The 21,859-nt window shown below is 48.1% G+C and overlaps 1 protein-coding gene across 1 annotated transcript in view; it reads left to right on the top strand.

Annotated features, from left to right (window-relative positions):
- The first annotated feature begins 1,016 nt into the window (after positions 1–1,016).
- Positions 1,017–21,859, top strand: part of LOC136661349 (digestive cysteine proteinase 2-like) — a 42,041-nt gene continuing 21,198 nt past the window's right edge. The window contains exons 1-2 of the mRNA XM_066638507.1: positions 1,017–1,093; positions 10,091–10,150. Coding sequence (XP_066494604.1) covers positions 1,048–1,093; positions 10,091–10,150 — 106 coding nt within the window. The 5' untranslated portion in view covers positions 1,017–1,047. The remainder of the gene's footprint in view (positions 1,094–10,090; positions 10,151–21,859) is intronic.

The following is a 21,859-nucleotide window of genomic DNA, read 5'->3' on the forward strand; positions in this document are numbered from 1 at the left end:
GCCGCCTATCCCTTATTCACTCATTGCTGAAGGACCAAAAGTAGTGGTGGTGGTGCTGGTGGGGAGACGGCATGTATGCTTTTTCTTGCCCCTCCACAGGTAAAATTGCTACAGTGCCATCCAAATGCCCCTCTGTGCCAGAACAAGTCCCTTGTGCCAGCTCCTGAGTGTCACAAACGTGCTGTAAAGCACTTTTGCAGCTATTCAGAGTAGGCTAGACCAGCGCACGGACCTGTGCTGGCCTAGCAGTGCCAAACCTGGAGAGGGTAAGTTTGTGCTGGCCCAGGCAGGCTGGCACAAGGGGCTGGAGAGGGTGGCAGGGAGGGGTGTTTTGGGGCAGGGCAAGGGTGGATTGAGCCTGGGAGGGGGGTGGGACTGGCTGTGGCAGCACAGGCATCACCCAGGCAGGCTTGGATTTGCGCCCGCGATTTCATGGATGCAGATCCAAGTAGCCCCATAGAGCTGGCTGCTGCGCAACACAGGATAAGGGGAATAAAATCCCCTCATTCCAAGTTGCACCCAGCCTGCACCTACTTGCAATAGATTCCGTGCAGGCCAGCCTGTCCCAGCGCAAGTTAGGATTGTGCCCCAGAGCAGTGATTTTCAACCTTTTTCATCTCAAGGCACACTGACAAGGCACTGAAGTTGTCAAGGCATGCCTTCGGTTTTTTGACCTTTGACAAGGCACATCATGCTGCTAGTAGGGGCTCCAGTGGTTGAAAGTCACTGCCCCAGAGAGATTGGTGTCCTTTCTTTCCAGCTGAAAATTCAAGGAAAGGGGAGTCTACCTGAGGACATCAGCGCCCCCTCCCTTGGGGGAAACAAATAGCAACTCTGAGCTTCCTCATTTCCACACAATTCCTCAGCCCAGGTGTCGCAACAGTCTTTACATACCAGAGAAAGGGAGCTGTTTGACACCCAGCCAAGGCTCCACCCCAGGAGAATGTGCTCTTGCTGACATTGGCTGACTGTGTTCCTCTTAAAAGGAAGCTCAGTTCTCTGCTTGTCAGGCTGGAGAGAGCGAGCCCAGCAAGCAAAAGAGGAGACATGGGGAGACTTTGCTGCTTATTTCTCTTCTGGGGGCTTGCATTAGGTGAGTTGCTGCCAAGAGCCAATCAATGATGATGCACATTGGGGTAAGAGCTTGACCAGGCAAAACCTCCTGGTATGAACATGCTCTTTGGCTTCCTGGCTGCTCACATTTGTGCCAAAGGAATGCCACGACTTTGCTGCTTAGGGCCCAGTCTGAACCCACTTTCCAGCAACAACATGAGGGCAATGCAGCTCCGAGGTAAGGGAACAAACATCCCCTGACTTTGAGGAGGCCTCCGTGAGTGCCACCCAACTGCAGGATGCAGCACACATCCCATTGGTACCGCTATGCCTGTGCTGGAAAGCTGGTTAGGATTTGGGCCTTAGATTTTTAAACTTGACATAGAATTGCCACAGATGTTTGCTCTTGTGTTTACTGACTGTATAGTTCTACTGTATGCGTTTTCCACCCCTCTCTCTTGATCCAATTCTTAAACATTGTCCATATTTTGTCTATTGAAGATGCCACTTTATGCATCTGATAAAGTGGACTTGAGCCGACGGACACTTTTGCTATGATCACTATAATCGTTTTGAAGGTGCCACTTCATTGTTCCTGCTGCAGGGTGGGCCCATTCATGAGGGTCTGGCTTCAAATTGGCAGAGGGTACCTTCTCTGCTGCTCTCCCTCTTCTTACTCTCCTTGAAATGCAAGGAGGGAACAAAGCAGAAGAGACTGGGGAGGAGAGGAGAGGAGTTGGCATCTCTGTCACTCTAGCCCACCATTCTCTTCTTCTCCACACTTCCTCTTCCACCTTGTTCCCTCTTGCTTTATAAGGAACAGTGATGGAAGCAACTGCAGGGGCACTGCCTCATAAGGGGGGGTGGCATTCAATGTGCTGCCTCCATGAGGTCTGTCTTGATACAGTGGAGTAACACAGCTAGTGTTGTCAGAGTGGTTAAGGGTTGTCAAGCAAGCTGCTTTTGGTACAGGAGCAATGACAAGTAAAAAGCTGGTGTGATGAAACCCTGTTTTGTTTTCCCCTGGTGGTATCTTCTGCTCCAGCTCTATTCATGAGACACTGCTAGATAGGAATTAATGTGTTGCGTATGCATGTGTGTGTGTGGTTGGTACAATATGAAGATCTTGCATTTCTTATAAATTACTGTATGTACCTGCACCATACAGATGTATGTACCTGCAAATTCATGTGCACCCACTCGGGGTCATTGCAACTTTTATGAGCAGCACATTTAATTCCTGTGCAATGCGCCTGGCAACAAGACATGGAGCATGCAAGATATTTTGTGGGTGTGGGTGTAATAGAAATGAGACTTGCATGGCAATATCTTTTCTGATCTGTAGAGTTACCAACTTTGGTTCTCTAAAAGACACAGTAAGACAGGCAGAAATTCAATGGATGTGGCATTATTTCCCAGCACAAATGCAGCAAAAGGGGGGATGCGTCACCTGTTGTGCTTTGGCCTACTGTGTTGCTAGTCTCTGCACACTGACTAGATGGTCATGGATTATTGGCAAGTGTGAAGCCAGCAAACATTCCTTCATCTGCCATGCTATTTTTAAAAGGTTGGGAGTCAGAAGTGCTCCCTTTGTCCAGTAAGCAGCATTTGCACACTTAGGGATGGGGAGGGCATTTCTTGACACATAGTGCTACACGTACTCTGCAGCTGCTGGGACTGCAGTTTGATCTGGGAAACTGGTGGAAGGAAGGCTCTTCTTAAACCTTCTGTGAAGACGACCCTTCTCCTGCTGCTTTTCCCCCACTGGGGAAAGATACTATAGATGTTGATACTATATATGATACTTAATTCCACAATGGATCTGCTTGCGTTATTTTTGAATTGCTGCACCCAGGGCCAGACCATCCATGAGGCCAACTGAAGCATCACCTTGGGGGGCGCCCATCTTTGTCCTCCTACTTGCCTCCACCATTCCTCCCTGGACTGGAAAAGTGGGACAGAAGGGGAGGAAATGTGGAGGTGAGGAGAGTGCTGAGCGCTGGAGCATTGGAGGTGAGGAGAGCGCTTAACATAGGAGAGTGGGAGGAGCAAAGGCTGGCACACCATCAGGTAGGGGGTAGCATTTGGCATGTTGCCTCAGGCATCAATCAGGTGGTCTTGGGCTAGCCCTGGCTACACTCTATACCATTTGCTATCCAGATGAAACCACAGTTCATATATACTAGGATGGGTTTGTTTTTTAAAACAACCGCATCGATCAAGAGCAGCATGACCCTATCAAAAACGGCCAGGGGTGTTAAAGACAAAGCCAAATAAAATAAAAATCCAGCATGCACTCAACAAAATTAAAAGAAATGGCAGACAAGCCAGATGACTGTAAACAAAATAATGAAACACATAAACAGATAAAGGTGTGCCTTCCTGGGCAGAACATGCCATAGTTTGGGTGCTACTACAGAGAAGTCCCTGCCTTTGTGCATGCTTTGGCTTTCCTTTGCTGGGTTGCAAGGCTTGTCAGGCGAGCCTCCTTGGCTGACTGTAGGGGCAGATGAGACTGCGCGAACATTAACTGCATTTGGAATACTCTGTACTACTATCTAAATGCCATCTACTTCTCCTCCCAAAGGCAAAGTGATTTCCCAAAAGGGACTATCCCAGAATGTAAATGAAATGCATACAGCTCTCCTGAGCATTTGCTGATTGCTTCCCTACCAAGGGGCAATGGGTGTGGAGAGTACAACAGAAGTGTGGGAACAAAGATGGGGAGAATAAATTGAACTGTTTTTGGTTCAGGGAATTTATACCCCTCCTGTTGATATAAACAGTTTCAAGGTAGTGCTGAGGTGGCCTCCAGAATTTTTAACACCCACACATAAAAGTGAATCTAAAGGCACATCTGGAAATTGCTGGGTGAGTTTGATCACATTCCTTCAGTGGTGATTATTCACAAGCTTACACAAGCTTATGTTGTTATACAGAGAACATAACAAGAGACCCACTGGGTCAGGCCAAAGGCCCATCTAGTGAAGCTTCCTGTATCTCACAGTGGTCCACCATGGTGGTTGGCAACCTTCAGTCTCGAAAGACTATGGTATAAGCCTACAGCACCCGGTATTCCTAGGCGGTCTCCCATTCAAGTACTAACCAGGCCTGACCCTGCTTAGCTTCCAAGATCAGACAAGATCAGGCATCTGCAGGGTAACACCAAATGCTTCAGGAAGCACACAAGACAACAAGACACAACCTGTGTCCTGGTGGCCTCCCCTACATCAGGCATTCTGAGGTAGCCTATCTCTAAAACCAGGAGCTCGCACATACCTATCAAGACCTGTAACCCGTGTTGGACTTTTCCTCCAGAAATTTGTCCAATCCCCTCTTAAAGGCACCTAGGCGAAATACCATCACCACTTCCTGTGGCAAGGAGTTCCACAGACTAATTACACGCTGGGTAAAGAAATATTTTCTTTGGCCTGTCCTAACTCTCCCAACAATCAATTTTAGTGGATGTCCCATGGTTCTGGTGTTATGTGAGAGGGAAAAGGGCCTCCCTTGTATTGAGCATCGCTTGTAATAAACTGCTGCAAGGAAGCAGGCTTTGGCTGGCCAAGGGAATATGTTGGGTATGTTGGTGGGTACCACATCTTTGCACATCATAAGGCTGGACAAATACTTCCAAGCCTGTATATATGGGGCAGAGAAAACCTTAGCACACTCATTCTTAACTGTCAAAATCTTAACTGTTGCAGTGTAGCGTACGTGGGGTGGTACATCTTGCCTTTGAAACTGTCCCAGAAACTTCCTTTTGTCCAATATGCAGCTCTGGTTGGCAACCTTCAGTCTCGACAGACTATGGTATAAGGCTACAGCACCCGGTATTCCCAGGCAGTCTCCCATCCAAGTACTAACCAGGCCTGACCCTGCTTAGCTTCCAAGATCAGGCATGTGCAGGGTAACAGTTGCAGCTCTACAGCTATGTTTACTCAGGCGCTAAATCCCATTGTGTTCAATGGGGCTTACTCCCTAGTAAGGACATCTGCAAGAGGGATCTGAAGGCCTTAGGAGTGGACCTCAACAGGTGGGAAACCCTGGCCTCTGAGCAGCCCGCTTGGAGGCAGGCTGTGCAGCATGGCCTTTCCCAGTTTGAAGAGACACTTGGCCAACAGTCTGAGGCTAAGAGGCAAAGAAGGAAGGCCCACAGCCAGGGAGACAGACCAGGGACAGGCTGCACCTGCTCCCAGTGTGGAAGGGATTGTCACTCCCGAATCGGCCTTTTCAGCCACACTAGACGCTGTTCCAGAACCACCATTCAGAGCGCGATACCATAGTCCAGGGGTGCCCAAACCCCGGCCCGGGGGCCACTTGCGGCCCTCGAGGACTCCCAATCTGGCCCGCGATTAGCCCCCAGTTTCCAATGAGAATCTGGCCCTCCGGAGACTTACTGGAGCCCCTGCTGGCCCAGTGCAACTGTTCTCAGTGTAAGGGTGACAGTTTGACCTCTCGCATGAACTGTGAATGAGGGATCCCTCCACTGCTTGCTGTTTCATGACTGTGATGCTGCAGCAGCAGTGAAGGAAAGGCCGGTCTTGCTTTGTGTAAGGACTTTTATAAGCCTTGAGCTATTGCAAGACCGTCATTCATTCATATAAGTTCCATCGCTAATATATTCATTTATGTAAATATATGTAAATTTATTCAAATTTTAAAAGTAAATTAATTCTTTTTTATTCCCGGCCCCCAACACAGTGTCAGAGAGATGATGTGGCCCTCCTGCCAAAAAGTTTGGACACCCCTGCCATAGTCTTTCGAGACTGAAGGTTGCCAACAATGACTCCCTAGTAAGTATGTTCAGGATTGCATCCCTGGACTGTGAATTGGGACCAAGTAATTGGGAATGCATCTTGCCAGTTTTGAAACAGCTGAACCAAGGGCCAGTTTGGCAGGATCAAACTGGAGTCTGAGAGCCTGGCTTGCTCCAAGGACAGTTTATTAACCAGCCACAGTGTCTGAAGCTCAGACTTCATCTGGACCTGTGATTTGATCTTGGAGCACAGTAATAACAAAGGTTTTCACTCTCCCTCTCTTGCATGTAAATGAGGCAGGACAATAGGAGCCTGTAGCACTGTTTGACTTGTTCAAGGGGGAGGGAATGTAGGTCAGTTGTAAACTGCCTCCTGCTTGCAAGGTGGGCACAAATGCTGGAATCTCATGGTAGGGCTGGCCCAAGACCTCCTGACAACAGAGGCAGTGTGCCAAATGCTGCCCCCCAATGATGGGCCAGCCTCTTCCCCTCTGACACTCCAGCCCACCACTCTCCTCCGCGCTTCTGTGTTGTGCTCCTCTTCCTTTTCCAATCCAGGGAGTGAGAGCGAAGTGTGGAACTGAATTGGTGGGTGGCAGTGGGCGGTCCCTGCCAGTCTGCTGCCTGAGGCCACCGATTCAGTTGGCCTTATGGATGGGCCGGCCCTTGTGTAACCATGTCGCCCGAGCCAGGCCCTTATCAGCCTTGTCACATGTAACACATGACCATTTCCCAAATGCAACAACAACAACATAAAATACCAAATTTCAATGACACATAATGCAATGACATCGAAATTACTATGCAGGGCCTCTGAGAGGAATTTTATCAGGGGGTACAAAGTTTTTGGGGGGCTCCCTAAAAGAGGGGGGTGAGAAACAGTGTCGGGGGATGATGGCGACAGCTGAAATAGTCTTTGGAGTCCAGGTCTACTGGGCTTCCTGATGCAGAGCCCAGGTCTACCTGCCCACGTAGCATCAGCAGTTAGATACAGTAATACGGAAAAGCAAACATACTTCTAAGTCTCTCTAAAATCTTTCAAATATAGAAAATCATTGCAGAAAATTAGCGTTATCATATTTAGATTCACACTAGAATGGAAAGTGTCCTGTGTGTATCAAAACATGCGACTGCAGCAGCTGTAGCCCCATAGTTGTGTCCCTGGGCTCCCATACACTCCTTCATGGTAAACAGTTCCACAAGCCAAAGAGCTACTGTGGCAAGCCAGTTTCATCCCAGATTTGTGTTGAAGAGTGTCATGTATGCATTCCTCGACTCGGGGCATATGACACGTGGCAGGAGCTGCTACCATGCCCACAGTAGTGCCCCCAGCATCCCACATGGTCAACGAGTCCGGGTGAGATAGGAAAATGTAAAATCTCAGGAAATCTCTAGAGCCCCTCCTTTGGGTCCTGAGCCCCCGTTTAAACCTGGGGCCCAGGCACAAATTACTCCATTTACCCCCATAAGAACATAAGAACAGCCCCACTGGATCAGGCCATAGGCCCATCTGGTCCAGCTTCCTGTATCTCACAGCGGCCCACCAAATGCCCCAGGGAGGACATCAGATAACAAGAAGACCTGCAAGGCTTCCTGGGAATTGTAGTTAAGAACATAAGAAGAGCCCCACTGGATCAGGCCATAGGCCCATCTAGTCCAGCTTCCTGTATCTCACAGCAGCCCACCAAATGCCCCAGAGAGCACACCAGATAACAAGAGACCTCATCCTGGTGCCCTCCCTTGCATCTGACATAGCCCATTTCTAAAATCAGGAGGTTGCACATACACATCGTGGCTTGTAACCCGTAATGGATTTTTCCTCCAGAAGCTTGTCCAATCCCCTTTTAAAGGCAACCAGGCCAGATGCCGTCACCACATCCTGTGGCAAGGAGTTCCACAGACCAACCACACACTGAGTAAAGAAATATTTTCTTTTGTCTGTCCTTACTCTCCCAACACTCAATTTTAGTGGATGCCCCTTCTCATGGATGCTGCCCTGATGGCGAAAAACAGGAATTTAATATCAATAAAAACAGTAAAAGACAGCAAAGTGGCAAAAACATTAAAACCCAGGAGCAAATGAATCCCTCATGAGATTCTTAAACAAAACATGCAGAAACAAAAGGATCCTTTCATCTGGCTCCAAACCCAGTAAATAATAATAGAGCCAGTTTTGAGAATAAGAATTGCTATTTTAGCTGTCTCGCTCCCAGTGCAATCTTTGTTGCCGAATGGACAGGTTTCTGCTATCTTTTCCATAGCCGTGCCTGCGATTTGTAGGAGGGATCTGGAACCTCAAGCAGAAGAAGTGGGGAAAGCCCATCTCTGGGATCATGCTGACCTGAAATACTTGGGAGGCTTGCCTCCTTCCAAGACTTTCAGCTCTAAATTAGAGGCTACCTTTTGAAGTGTGCTAACAACCAGTTTGTATTAACCTGCTCTTGCTGGGAGCCAGAAACAAGCTGCAGGGTTTGTTCTGTGCTGGCTCCCGCTCTCTGTACATGACAAAAGAGTTGCAAGAAGGGGCAGAGCCCTTGTTTTTCAAGGTGGGGTGACCCCATCTCCTGTTTCTGGGAAACTTTGTTCAACCTGCAAATTAGGAAGACCTGCCACCTCTGCAGAAAATGCTCAGATCAAGAAAGGTGAGCCCCATTTGAAGGGTGTGTTGGCTTCACTCGGTGTGTGATTCAATAGTCCTCTCAGATCAGAGTTACTTAATGAGAGGGGTGAGAGTTATAAGTGTAGGATTAATGGCTTCTCCTTAGGGTGTCTCCCACAATGCAAGTGACCTTGGATACAATTATCAGAGCCATGTTGCCTTTGGGGTTTGCTTAACTTCCTTCTTCATTGTTTTCTTTGTAGACCTTCTTGTAGAAGGCAGCCCCATACATTTATTGAGCCCAGCAGGACCTTAGAAAGGAATTTTATCAGGGGGTACAGTTTATTTTGGGCCCCTTCTCAAAGTGAGAGGGCTGGGGAGGGGGCAAAAGAAGGCAGGGAAAGGGTGGTGATAGCTGAAATAGTCTTTGGAGCCCAGGTCTAGTGGGCTTCCCAAGGTGGAGCCCAGGTCTACCTGCCCTTGTGACATTGATAGCTAGCTACAGTAATATGGAAAACCACACACTCCAAGCATCCCGTGTGTACCAAAACGTGCTTCTGCTGCAGCTGTAGGCCCACAGCTGTGTTCTGAGCTCCTATACACTCCTTCCTGGTAAGTGGATCCACAAGCCAAAGTGCTACTGTAGAAGGCCAGGTTCCTCCCAGAGTTGAAACTGTGTTGAGTATCATGTATGCATTCCTTGATGTGGCGCTTATGGCTTGCAACAACAATTACTTGCCCAAGGTAATGCCTCCAGCATCCCATGTGGGCAGTGAGTCCCAGTAAGATTGGAAAATGTAAGATTGCAGGAAATTTCTGGGCCCCTTCCTTTGGCCCTTGGGCCCCCTTTTTGACCCAGGGTACAAATTACCCCCCATACTGCCCCACATTCACTTTGCATGTCAGGTCCTACTGGGAAAACCACAAGTTTTTCATGCAGCCAACAGCCGTCCCCTCATCTAGATATCCCCTCCTCTACCTGCCCTGGATTGCACATTCATTTTCACCATCGACACAAAAGGTCTGCATGGCCCACTTCGCTATTGGGTCCAAAATGGGGGTTTGTATGGGATGCCTCCCTTCTGAGCCATGCACAAGCTGGAAACTGGGCAGACCTTACTGGGTTGCTTTAGGTACTAATCAGCTTTCACAGAATGCAGCCTGAATCAAGAAAAATCCATCATTTACGGTAAGTCCAATTAAGACAAAGAGCCAGGATGGCTCTCAGTGCATTGGAAACTGGGCTTAGACCTGGAAGAACCAGGTTCAAATCCCTGCTGAGCCATGAAGTTTCCTGGATGACCTTGGGCTAGTCACTATCTCTCAACCCAACCTACCCCACAGGGTTGTTGTGAGAACAAAAGATATCCTGTACACCACCCTGAGCTCTGTAGAGGAAGCGTGGTATAAAAATGTGAAAAATAAACACTAAATTTAGCAGAGTTACCCCCCATATGAAAGTAGCTAATGCTTGATTTGAATGACCAGAGTACAGCACTAGGCCTCTTGGCTATGTCTCTCTCTCTCTCTGGGCGCAATCCCAACTCACCCTTTGGCCAGTGCAAGTTCCTTGCACCAGCCCGGAGGTATTGCAAAAGTGCCACAAGGCACTTTTGCGCCACCTCAAGAGTCATGCATACAAATGCATTTAACATTGCCATTTTTTTTTCTCATTTCAGGAAATCCATGCGAAATTTCAAGCTCCTACCCTGATTTTGGAAAGCTCTACCACGTCAAAGGTAAGCTTTCCTAGATGCTTCTCCAGTGCCTAAATAAAAACACATTAATATCAGTTCAACCAAGAAAGCATTCCAGGCTGCAATCCTATGCACACTTTCCTGGGCATATTCCCCATTGACCACAATGGGACTTGCTTCTGAGTAGACAGGCATAGGATTGCACTGCTAGTAAGTCAGAGTTGATTACTATAATTGCAGGGCAAAACAATTCATTCATTTCATAAACCTTTATTGGCATTTAAAAACGATTAAATACACAGGATAAAAATTAAACATTTTAACTTCTTTGTGGAACTTGGCCTTCATTATCACATCCCGGAAAACAATTCAAAATAGACCAAGTAGCACAAACAGATTTGTTTTGCTCAGGTTCCTGTACTGAAAACAAAAGTTTCTTAAGTGCTTGAAAGAGGAAGGGAACAGGTTAGTCTTCCTTTGGGTCCAGGAAGTATGAAGTAACTTCTTTGCTGTTCCCATCACAGGCAGTCTGAGTAACTCTTCGTGCTGCTGAAGGGAAGCAATTAGTCCCATGCACAGCAAAGCTGAGTTTTGCAAGAGCTTTACTACAACAAGGAAAGAACTGCATCCATTGTTACCCACAGGCAGAACAACAAGACAGGAAAAAAGAAACTAAATAAAAGTCTAGTACAGTGGTTCCCAACCCTTTGAGCACTGGGACCCAATTTTTAAAACAACGCTATATTGGGATCCATCTATCTATGAGATTTTTTTTTTTTTTTTGGAAGTTTACTAGCTGCTCAAGCCTTTGTTTTTATCTTTTTACTACTGGGGGCGGGGGGTCCTTCTGGAGCATTTGAGCCCCACATTCATTGGATCATGACCATTCTGGTTCTTGTGTTCCCCTTCACCTGGTCTTCAGTAAGACTAAAGCCAAGGCATGTTCAGCTACTTGCAAGGAACATGTGGCTCGGTTTAGCTTTCCAGAGGGTTCAATACATTTTCTTTGTCTGCTGGGCGGAGGTGGGGGGACTTCTTTCTTGACAGTTTGTTGGGGTCTGTGTCCATCAGATCAGGACCTTTCTGGAGGTGTTGCATTCCCCTCAGCCTACCCTTCAAAGTGGACCAGAGCATGTCTGCCTCCTCACAAGTACATGTGCACAAGCTGCTCCATTTTGGTTTCCATAGGGCTCAGTGCATTTTCTTTATCATCTATCAGCTTGTTAGTTTCACGACCCGCCAAGAATTGGGTTGTGATCCACTGATGGGTCCAACCCACAGTTTGAGTACCGCTGCTCTAGTATATGTAGGAGATAGCAACCCACATGCTCTTAGCCAAGTAACAAGATAGGTCATGTTTCCCCTTACTGGTGGGGATTAATATGTACCCATTGCTTCCTCTACTGGTGGGGTTTTATTCCCATGACTCTCCCCTACTGGTGGGGATGAGCATATACCCACAGCTACCCCCTACTAGTGGGGATTAACATGTACCCACACCCACTGACTGTCTACTTGGTAGCTCTGTTTGCGTGCTGTCATCCTTCCAAAAGTAACTAGTGTTAGACATTTCAGTATTAACTAAATTCAGTAGAGTGGTTACCACTGGTATGATACTGTCTCTGTACTGGGTTTGGGACACTTATGCTTGACTTGAGGTGGCAGAGCAGCTTTTAAACTGATCCCTGGGGGAAGGCCGACAGGAGCCGAGGGGCATCCGGTTCGGGACTCCTCATCCCTGTGGGATGAGGATGGGGAGGTTAGAGAACAACAAGACAAAGGCAGGGTAGGAGAAGAAATTGGGAAAGGTAGGGAGATGGGATGTGATAGACAGTTTGGCACAATGAGAGGATGCGGGGACAAAGGAGCGAATAAGCAGCCCATCCTGGGGCATTCCGTGTATAAATGTTTTTATGCGAATGCCCGAAGTCTACGAGCAAAGGTGGGAGAACTGGAATGTCTGGTGACAAGGGAAAATATTGACATAGTGGGCATAACGGAAACCTGGTGGAATGCGGAGAATCAGTGGGATACCGCAATCCCGGGCTATAAACTCTACAGGAGGGACAGGCAGGGGCGTGTTGGAGGTGGGGTGGCCCTTTATGTTAAGGAAGGGATAGAATCCAGCAAAGTAGAGATTGAAGGTGGGTCCGACTCCACCGTAGAATCTCTGTGGGTTAAATTACCAGGCTTGAGCAGCGATGTAATACTGGGGGTGTGCTATCGTCCTCCAGACCAGAAATCTGATGGGGACCTTGAAATGAGGAAACAGATCAGGGAGGTGACAAGGAAGGACAGGGTTGTAATCATGGGGGACTTCAATTATCCTCATATTGACTGGGTCAATTTGTGTTCTGGTCACGATAAGGAAACCGGATTTCTTGACGTGCTAAATGACTGTGGCTTAGATCAGCTAGTCACGGAGCCCACCAGAGGACAGGTGACTCTGGATTTAATTTTGTGCGGTACGCAGGACCTGGTTAGAGATGTAAACGTTACTGAGCCATTGGGGAACAGTGATCATGCTGCGATCCGTTTTGACGTGCACGTTGGGGGAAGAATACCAGGCAAATCTCTAACAAAAACCCTTGACTTCCGACGGGCGGACTTCCCTCAAATGAGGAGGCTGGTTAGAAGGAGGTTGAAAGGGAGGGTAAAAAGAGTCCAGTCTCTCCAGAGTGCATGGAGGCTGCTTAAAACAACAGTAATAGAGGCCCAGCAGAGGTGTATACTGCAAAGAAAGAAGGGTTCCACTAAATCCAGGAGAGTGCCCGCATGGCTAACCAGCCAAGTTAGAGAGGCTGTGAAGGGCAAGGAAGCTTCCTTCCGTAAATGGAAGTCTTGCCCTAATGAAGAGAATAAAAAGGAACATAAACTGTGGCAAAAGAAATGTAAGAAGGTGATAGGGGAGGCCAAGCGAGACTATGAGGAACGCATGGCCAGCAACATTAAGGGGAATAATAAAAGCTTCTTCAAATATGTTAGAAGCAGGAAACCCGCCAGAGAAGCGGTTGGCCCTCTGGATGGTGAGGGAGGGAAAGGGGAGATAAAAGGAGACTTAGAGATGGCAGAGAAATTAAATGAGTTCTTTGCATCTGTCTTCACGGCAGAAGACCTCGGGCAGATACCGCTGCCCGAACGGCCCCTCCTAACCGAGGAGTTAAGTCAGATAGAGGTTAAAAGAGAAGATGTTTCAGACCTCATTGATAAATTAAAGATCAATAAGTCACCGGGCCCTGATGGCATACACCCAAGGGATATTAAGGAATTGAAGAATGAAGTTGCAGATCTCTTGACTAAGGTATGCAACTTGTCCCTCAAAACGGCCACGGTACCAGAAGATTGGAGGATAGCAAATGTCACGCCTATTTTTAAAAAGGGAAAGAGGGGGGACCCGGGAAACTATAGGCCGGTCAGCCTAACATCCATACCGGGTAAGATGGTGGAATGCCTCATCAAAGATAGGATCTCAAAGCACATAGACGAACAGGCCTTGCTGAGGGAGAGTCAGCATGGCTTCTGTAAGGGTAAGTCTTGCCTCACAAACCTTATAGAATTCTTTGAAAAGGTCAACAGGCATGTGGATGCGGGAGAACCCATGGACATTATATATCTGGACTTTCAGAAGGCGTTTGACACGGTCCCTCACCAAAGGCTACTGAAAAAACTCCACAGTCAGGGAATTAGAGGACAGGTCCTCTCCTGGATTGAGAACTGGTTGGAGGCCAGGAAGCAGAGAGTGGGTGTCAATGGGCAATTTTCACAATGGAGAGAGGTGAAAAGCAGTGTGCCCCAAGGATCTGTCCTGGGACCGGTGCTTTTCAACCTCTTCATAAATGACCTGGAGACAGGGTTGAGCAGTGAAGTGGCTAAGTTTGCAGATGACACCAAACTTTTCCGAGTGGTAAAGACCAGAAGTGATTGTGAGGAGCTCCAGAAGGATCTCTCCAGACTGGCAGAATGGGCAGCAAAATGGCAGATGCGCTTCAATGTCAGTAAGTGTAAAGTCATGCACATTGGGGCAAAAAATCAAAACTTTAGATATAGGCTGATGGGTTCTGAGCTGTCTGTGACAGATCAGGAGAGAGATCTTGGGGTGGTGGTGGACAGGTCGATGAAAGTGTCGACCCAATGTGCGGCAGCAGTGAAGAAGGCCAATTCTATGCTTGGGATAATTAGGAAGGGTATTGAGAACAAAACGGTTAGTATTATAATGCTGTTGTACAAATCTATGGTAAGGCCACACCTGGAGTATTGTGTCCAGTTCTGGTCGCCGCATCTCAAAAAAGACATAGTGGAAATGGAAAAGGTGCAAAAGAGAGCGACTAAGATGATTACGGGGCTGGGGCACCTTCCTTATGAGGAAAGGCTACGGCGTTTGGGCCTCTTCAGCCTAGAAAAGAGACGCTTGAGGGGGGACATGATTGAGACATACAAAATTATGCAGGGGATGGAAGAGTGGATAGGGAGATGCTCTTTACACTCTCACATAATACCAGAACCAGGGGACATCCACTAAAATTGAGTGTTGGGCGGATTAGGACAGACAAAAGAAAATATTTCTTTACTCAGCGCGTGGTCGGTCTGTGGAACTCCTTGCCACAGGATGTGGTGCTGGCGTCTAGCCTAGACGCCTTTAAAAGGGGATTGGACGAGTTTCTGGAGGAAAAATTCATTATGGGGTACAAGCCATGATGTGTATGCGCAACCTCCTGATTTTAGGAATGGGTTAAGTCAGAATGCCAGATGTAGGGGAGAGCACCAGGATGAGGTCTCTTGTTATCTGGTGTGCTCCCTGGGGCATTTGGTGGGCCGCTGTGAGATACAGGAAGCTGGACTAGATGGGCCTATGGCCTGATCCAGTGGGGCTGTTCTTATGTTCTTATGTTCTTATGACTTCTCATCAGTGCCACATCTCTTGCCGCTGTATGTCGCATCCTGTGTGCATCAAATGCTCTATTGAGGGCCCTCTTTGATCACACTGAGCTGTGACTGCACTTTGTGACTTGGTGGGAAAAAGCAACCTGGCTGTAACTGGTATCTTTCTCTTAATTAGATAGTCAGGGTGGGAAATCTCTGCTGTAATCTCCTCTGTCATCTTTTTCCCTGTTAACTTTGAAGTCTCTCTGGCATGTGGCTCAAAAGCACTCCAAACAGGTTACATGCAAATCTCAAAACTAGTTACGTGCAAATCTTCAAAGACACATTGAACCAAGTGGATTTCCCACTTCTAGGAATGTGGTTGTCTCATGATGACACTTAACAGGGGGACTAAGGCACAATCATGATCACCATCCCTTGATTTAGCAAACTGAGGATATTGTGCTGGGGATGGCGACCCTCTCTTAGCTTGTGCAAGCAAGAAGGGTACATTGGGAATAAGATGCAGTGGCTTCCCCCATTTTGTCACAAAAACGCTGACTAGGAAACTGGGACCCTGTTGATCATTGAACAGCAATCCCCTCTTGTCTGCTGTAACTCCAGCCTGAAAGCCAGGTGTGGCTTCAGGACTATGGTCTGATCCTTCAGTCTTGCAGCATAACCAGTAGCAGGTCCAGCCCATCTGAGGCCAAGTGGTCCCCTCAGGCAGCAGGTTGGCAGCGGTACGCCCACCTCTTTGTGCCCGCTTACCGCCGTTGCTCCTTCTCACATTTCCTGGCATGGGAAAGAAAGACAAGAACAGAGCAGGAGAGAAAATGTGGAGGAGAGGAGACTGGTGGGTTAGCAGGACGCTTTATTGCAGCTCTCTCCTCTACACGCCCTCTTCTGCTCCACCCCTCTTCCTTTTCCAATCCAGGGAGGGGGAAGAGCATCGGTGGGCACATAACTGGGTAAGGGGGTGGGCAGCATATGGCATGCCGCTTCCCGGTGCTGGGAGGTCTCGGGCCAGCCCTGAACAGGAGCCAGGGGACACAACCAGTCAGGGCAAACTGGCCTTGTTCCTGCAACTCTGCTTTGGTTACCCAAACTGTACAGATTGTGTGTGTTGCCTGAGTCTCAAGCTGACCAGCCATTTGGATGTGTGGTGGAGGAATTGGATGTCCACTCTTTGGCCTTCCCAGTAGCAATATGAATAACTTTGTTCCAGAGGGCAAAAAGGACTGTGGATTAGCACACACAGTGACAATAATTTGGAGGGACAATCCTTTCTGTATATATGATCTCTCTGCCCCCAAATTTGGTGGGAGCAAGTTTCTCTTACAGTTCTCTCCTGTGTTCCTCCAGTTTGATGGCAGCCACCTCTCCTTACCTCCTGAGCTCCAGTGCAGCATTCTGGGTGTTGCAATCAGTGACCTGTAAAACTACAGTTGCATGGCTCACCCAAACCCCAGAAGTGTTTAACTGCAGTTTACAATGGTGATTAGAAAGCTGGTTTCTCATCTTGATTTAATAATGGTTTAATAACAATAAACCACAGTTAGGCAACAATTGCAGGTTTAGATGAGCAACAAAGCTTTACTTTGGCAAACCATGATTCCTTTGCCATGCCAGGAGAAGAGGTAAAGGGAGGAAGGAGCACTCGAGACTGGGAGCTTTTAAGACTGCTTTAATGATAGAACATAGCATGGTTTTGTTTGATCATCTAAACAGCCCTGTGCTGTGTAATTAATCTGTGGGGCTCCTTGCCACACGATTTGTGATGGTACCTAGCCTAGATGCCTTAAAAGGGGATTCCACAGATTTATGGAGATAAAGAAACCTGTGATGGAAAAGACATGATGACAGTATGCAACCTCCATGTTTTTGAGGCAGCCTATCTCAGAATGCCAGGTGCAAGGGATTGGCAAAAGGATGCAGGTCTCTTGTTGTTGTGTGTGCTCCCAGAGGCATTTGGTGGGCCATTGTGAGATACAAGAGGATGGTTCACAGGGGTTGTTGCCAAAGATTGTATCATGGCCATCCTAAATTACTAATACAGGATGTTTCCCCATCTGAAGCAGGTGGTTTGCCACAGGATGTGGTGATGGCGACTGGCCTGGACGCCTTTAAAAGGGGATTGGACAAGTTTCTGGAGGAAAAATCCATTACGGGTTACAAGCCATGATGTGTATGCGCAACCTCCTGATTTTAGAAATGGGCTATGTCAGAATGCCAGATGCAAGGGAGGGCACCAGGATGCAGGTCTCTTGTTATCTGGTGTGCTCCCTGGGGCATTTGGTGGGCCGCTGTGAGATACAGGAAGCTGGACTAGATGGGCCTATGGCCTGATCCAGTGGGGCTGTTCTTATGGTTTCAGGTTTCGGATATAAAGTGTGCCCTTCTTATCCATGGGCTTGGAATCTGTGAATTTGAATACCCACAAATGCTGAGTCTCTGGCCGGAAGGCCTCAGAGGACCTTCCAGTCACAAAACTGGAAAAAAAACTGCCTCAAAAACATGGAGGTTGCATACTGTCATCATGTCTTTTCCATCATAGGTTTCTTTATTTCCATAAATCTGTGGAATCCCCTTTTAAGGCATCTAGGCTAGGTACCATCACAAATCTTGTGGCAAGGACTCTTCCTCAGAGTGCCTTCCAGTCACATCCAAGAGGTCTCCCCATGCCTCAGAAGATCTCCAGGATGCTTCTAAAAGGCCTTTCTGGTTTGTGAGCACATGCTCCCCCCCCACCCGTGAATTTCATTAGAATTCAGTATCTGTGGGAGGTCCTAGAATGCGCGTTATAGTACATCCTAGGGTGGCAGCAGTCTTTAGACTTTTGTCATGCGTTTTTTGCAAAAAGGAGGAACTACAAGTATGAGTGACAGAAATGATTACCCAAGAACATCATGAGGCTTGTTTCCTTTTTTGCTTTGAGAGCAACCTTTCCTGAGCAAGGCTGGCTCAAGACATTCTGGCATCTGCTTACCACTGCTCCCCCAGAGATGCACCAGCCTATCCTCCTCCTGCTCTCTGGATTGGAAGGGGAGGAGGAGGAGGGGGCAGAGTAGAAGAGGAAGGTGGAGAGGATGAAAGGGGTGGACTGGAAGATCTCCTATGTTTAGCCCACTACTCTCCTCCACATCCACACTGCTTCTTGCATCCTGTCCCCTCTTTCTCTTCCAATCCAGGAGGCTGGAGGAGGAGCAGTGGAAGTGCATGGGCAAAGGAAGTGGGTGTTCCCTGCCCCTCTGCTGCCTGATGCCTCAGCTGGCATCATGGATGGGCTGGTCCTGTTCCTGAATATCAGATACTGAGAACAAATGTGAGCAGGCGGTTGTCTTGCTGCTCTGCCTCAGTGGTGATCCTGGTCCCCGTGCCACCTGGGGCCAGGATTGTAATGTGCCGTCCGTCCCCCATGCTGCCCCACCCCCTCCACCAGGCATGCCTGGAGGCTTTTCAATGGACTTTTGAGGACCAGGGAGACAAAAACCAGAAGTGACTTTTTAGGCTGCCAGAGGCCCCAGAAAGCCTTTTGGGGGCCAGGGAGTCTGCAGGCAGAAAAGGCCTTTCAAAGGCCTAAAAAGGGGGGAATGGGTAGGGAAGGGGTTGCAGCCCCTCGCAAGTGTCTCCCAGGGCATTTGACCCCCTTGACCTCCCCAGGTACGCCATTGCTGCTTGGAGACATTTAGCTGGCTACCATTAGAAACAGGAAGTTGGTTGCACTGGGCTTTGGTTTGAGGGGCCAGGCATGTTACTGTATCCTGTATCTCTTCTCTATGTAACTTTTTCCTGAAGCAGTCATATAATGTGGCATCACTTCATTTGTGCTTTGGTTGGCACCTCCAGGGAAACACAGAGCCCCAATTCTGTATACAGCATCACACAACTGCTTTAATTTAATGTTCCTGGAAGACACAGGGCGGGGAACCCAAATCACGCAATTAAAGTAATGTGCAGTTTGGTCCTGATCCTGCAGGGCAGATCCTATTGATTTCAGTTGATGAAGCAGTCACTGCATTACCCATTGCAGAAATTTGACCAAGCCAACCGCTGCTTTGATGTCTCAATGTGCCTTTGATATTTCCTTCAGACTAGAAGGCTTGTGGCTTAAATCTTTTCCAAATGCATCAGAAATACCTTCCTGGCTAAAATCTCAAGAGGTATGTAGAAGGCACCAGGTTTAATCCCCGGCACTTCCAGTTTCAAAGATTCCAAGAAGGGAAAGACCTCTACTGCCAACATGACTTGACCATCACATGTTATTTTCCTGCTACATAAATCTGTCCAATGCCCTCTTAAGGCATCTAGGCCAGGTGCTGTGGCAAGGTGTTCCACAGATTAATTACTTGTTGGGTAAAGGAAATATTTTCTTTTGTCTGTTCTAGCTGCTACTGCTCAATTTTAGTGGACATCTCTGAATCTGGGCTTCACCACCTGAAAAAGTATAGTGTCGTGAGCAATTGAATCATGAATTTCGGCAGGGAGTGCCGTACTTGGTCTGCCCACTCACCACGGCTTTTTCTCCTCTTCCCACTCCTTTTGAAAATGTGAAGGAGAGTAGAGTGGTGGGCTAGATTGTTGGAGATGCTCTAGCCCAGGGGTGTCCAAACGTTTTGGCAGGAGGGCCACATCATCTCTCTGACACTGTGTTGGGGGCCAGGGGAAAAAAGAATTAATTTACATTTCAAATTTGAATAAGTTTATTGGTCTTGGGCCAGAGAGTGACAGAGAGTATTCATTATCTTGTAAGTAGACAAGTATTTGCTCACTGGTAAATGACAGATAGCTCAGCACAGCTCTATTTTTTTTTTTTTTAATAAATGACATTTGGGACCTTAACATTTGCACCACCTTTATTCTATATGACAAACACATACAACAAATGTGGCTATGGCCCACCACCAATTATCACTAGTGTGATCTGGGCAGGATTAGGATTGCAGTCTTAAATTATGTTATCATTAGCATCTGTAAGAACATCTCATTGTCAGGGCTATCCCAAGACCTCCTGGCACCTAAGAGTGCGCGGCGCAGACCATAGTTGCAAACATGCCGTAAGGCACATTTGCGGGGCTTACAGCCGGGCTCCTGCCGGAGCTGGCTCAGCTCTGGCTGGCGCTGAGCCAGCGCGCGGTGGGCGCCTGGGTTCCACGGCTTGGTGGTCTCTGTGACTGCCGGGCTGCGGAACAGGAGATGGAGGAATGGTTGGGGGCGTGGGGGAGGCGTTCCGGGGAGGCATGGCCGGGGGCATGGGGGAGGCGGGAGAGAGGCGGGTCCGCGGAGCCAAGCTCTGCAGGATCCAAGGCGCTCGGGCAGGGCTGCTCAACCTACATGAGCACATTCACTTTTGCGGCGACCAAACAGTCGCCACTAAAGTGAGTAGCCCCATCGCGGGGCTGTTTCCCTTACTTGGGGGAAGGGGACGTCCATCCCCTTCTCCCGAGGAGCCTCCCGTGGTAGCCTGGGAGGTGCTGGATCCGGTGGGAGCCCTCCGTGGAGCCGGGGGGTCCCGCAGCTCCAGGCAGCTCAGGATTGGGCTGTTAGTCAGCTTGCCAAATGTTGCCCCTCTTTATCTGATGATGTGCCAACCGCTGTTCCTCCCACTCTCCAATATTCTAGCTTAGCATTCTCCACCCTTTCCTGGTGGCATCACTAGGCTTTGCATCACCCAATACGGGAGGCCAGCACATCACCCCCATGATGGACCTCCTCCCATGCAGTGAGCAGGGCAATACCCCAGGCACCATATATATATGATTCAAAAATATCAAGATTTAAAAAATTTTGGCCAGTAGTAGTGTCCTGCACATCACCCAGTGCAGCCTGCACCCCCTAGCAATGCCACTGTCCCTGCTTCTCTGTCCCCCTCTTCCTTTCCTATCTAGGAAGGGGCAGTGGAGGCAAGTAAGGAAACAGAGATGGTGACCCCACCAGTCTGCTACCTGAGACTTCGTTGTGAGTGGGAAAGGCAATGGCTGGACTATTGCAGGTAATCACAAGGAGCAGGGCCTTTTTGATGGTTGCCCTGATTCCACTGTAGTCTGAACACTGTTAAAACACCCGCAAACATGGAAATTGCCAGTCTTCTGTCAAAATTTTAGCCTGGAAAAAAGGAAAACCAACTTATAACATTGTAAGAAAGTATTGGCTTTTGTTGTGGAACCAGATGTTCTGCCTAATCAGAAAGGTTCTCATAATTGCCTGAAGTTGAATGCTAATTTCTGGAGTTTATTTTCCTAGATTCGTGTGGGCTGTCAATGTCTTTCAGCCCTCCTTTGGAGTAGCATCACTCTTGCAAAGCTGTTGACAGAAAGTCTGTCCCTGTGTTTAGAGGAAGCCATGTTTTGATTCTTGAAAAAGATGACGCCACCTCCAGTTCTTGTGTAAACTATGACACCAGTTGAAATAACAGTGTCCGTCTTTAAGGCACTATGCCACTATTTCAGTGGAGGAGGTCTAACTTGCTTTTCCTAGACAGTAAGGGAAGCAGTTTCCCTGGACATGCTGAGCGAGTTGGCTAAGACTGCAGTCCTGTACTGCACACACTTCCACTATGTGCAGCTTTCAAATGTTGAGATGATGCTTTAAAAATTAGCTAACTTGAAGAATTAAGCACAAATTAACTTTCATAAGAATATAAGAAGAGCTCTGCTGAATCAGGCCAAAGGCCCATCTAGTCCAGCTTCCTGTATCTCACAGTGGTCCACCAAATGCCCCAGGGAGCACACAAGACAATAGACACAACCTGCAACCTGGTGCCCTCCCCTTCATCTGGCAATCAGAGGCAGCCTGCCTCTAAAACCAAGAGCTTGGTTCATACCTACTATGACTTGTAACCCGCAATGAACTTTTGCTCCAGAAATTTGTCCAATTCCCTCTTAAAGGCAT

This window comes from Tiliqua scincoides, chromosome 10 (genome assembly GCF_035046505.1).
Source record: "Tiliqua scincoides isolate rTilSci1 chromosome 10, rTilSci1.hap2, whole genome shotgun sequence".
Lineage (NCBI taxonomy): Eukaryota > Metazoa > Chordata > Lepidosauria > Squamata > Scincidae > Tiliqua > Tiliqua scincoides.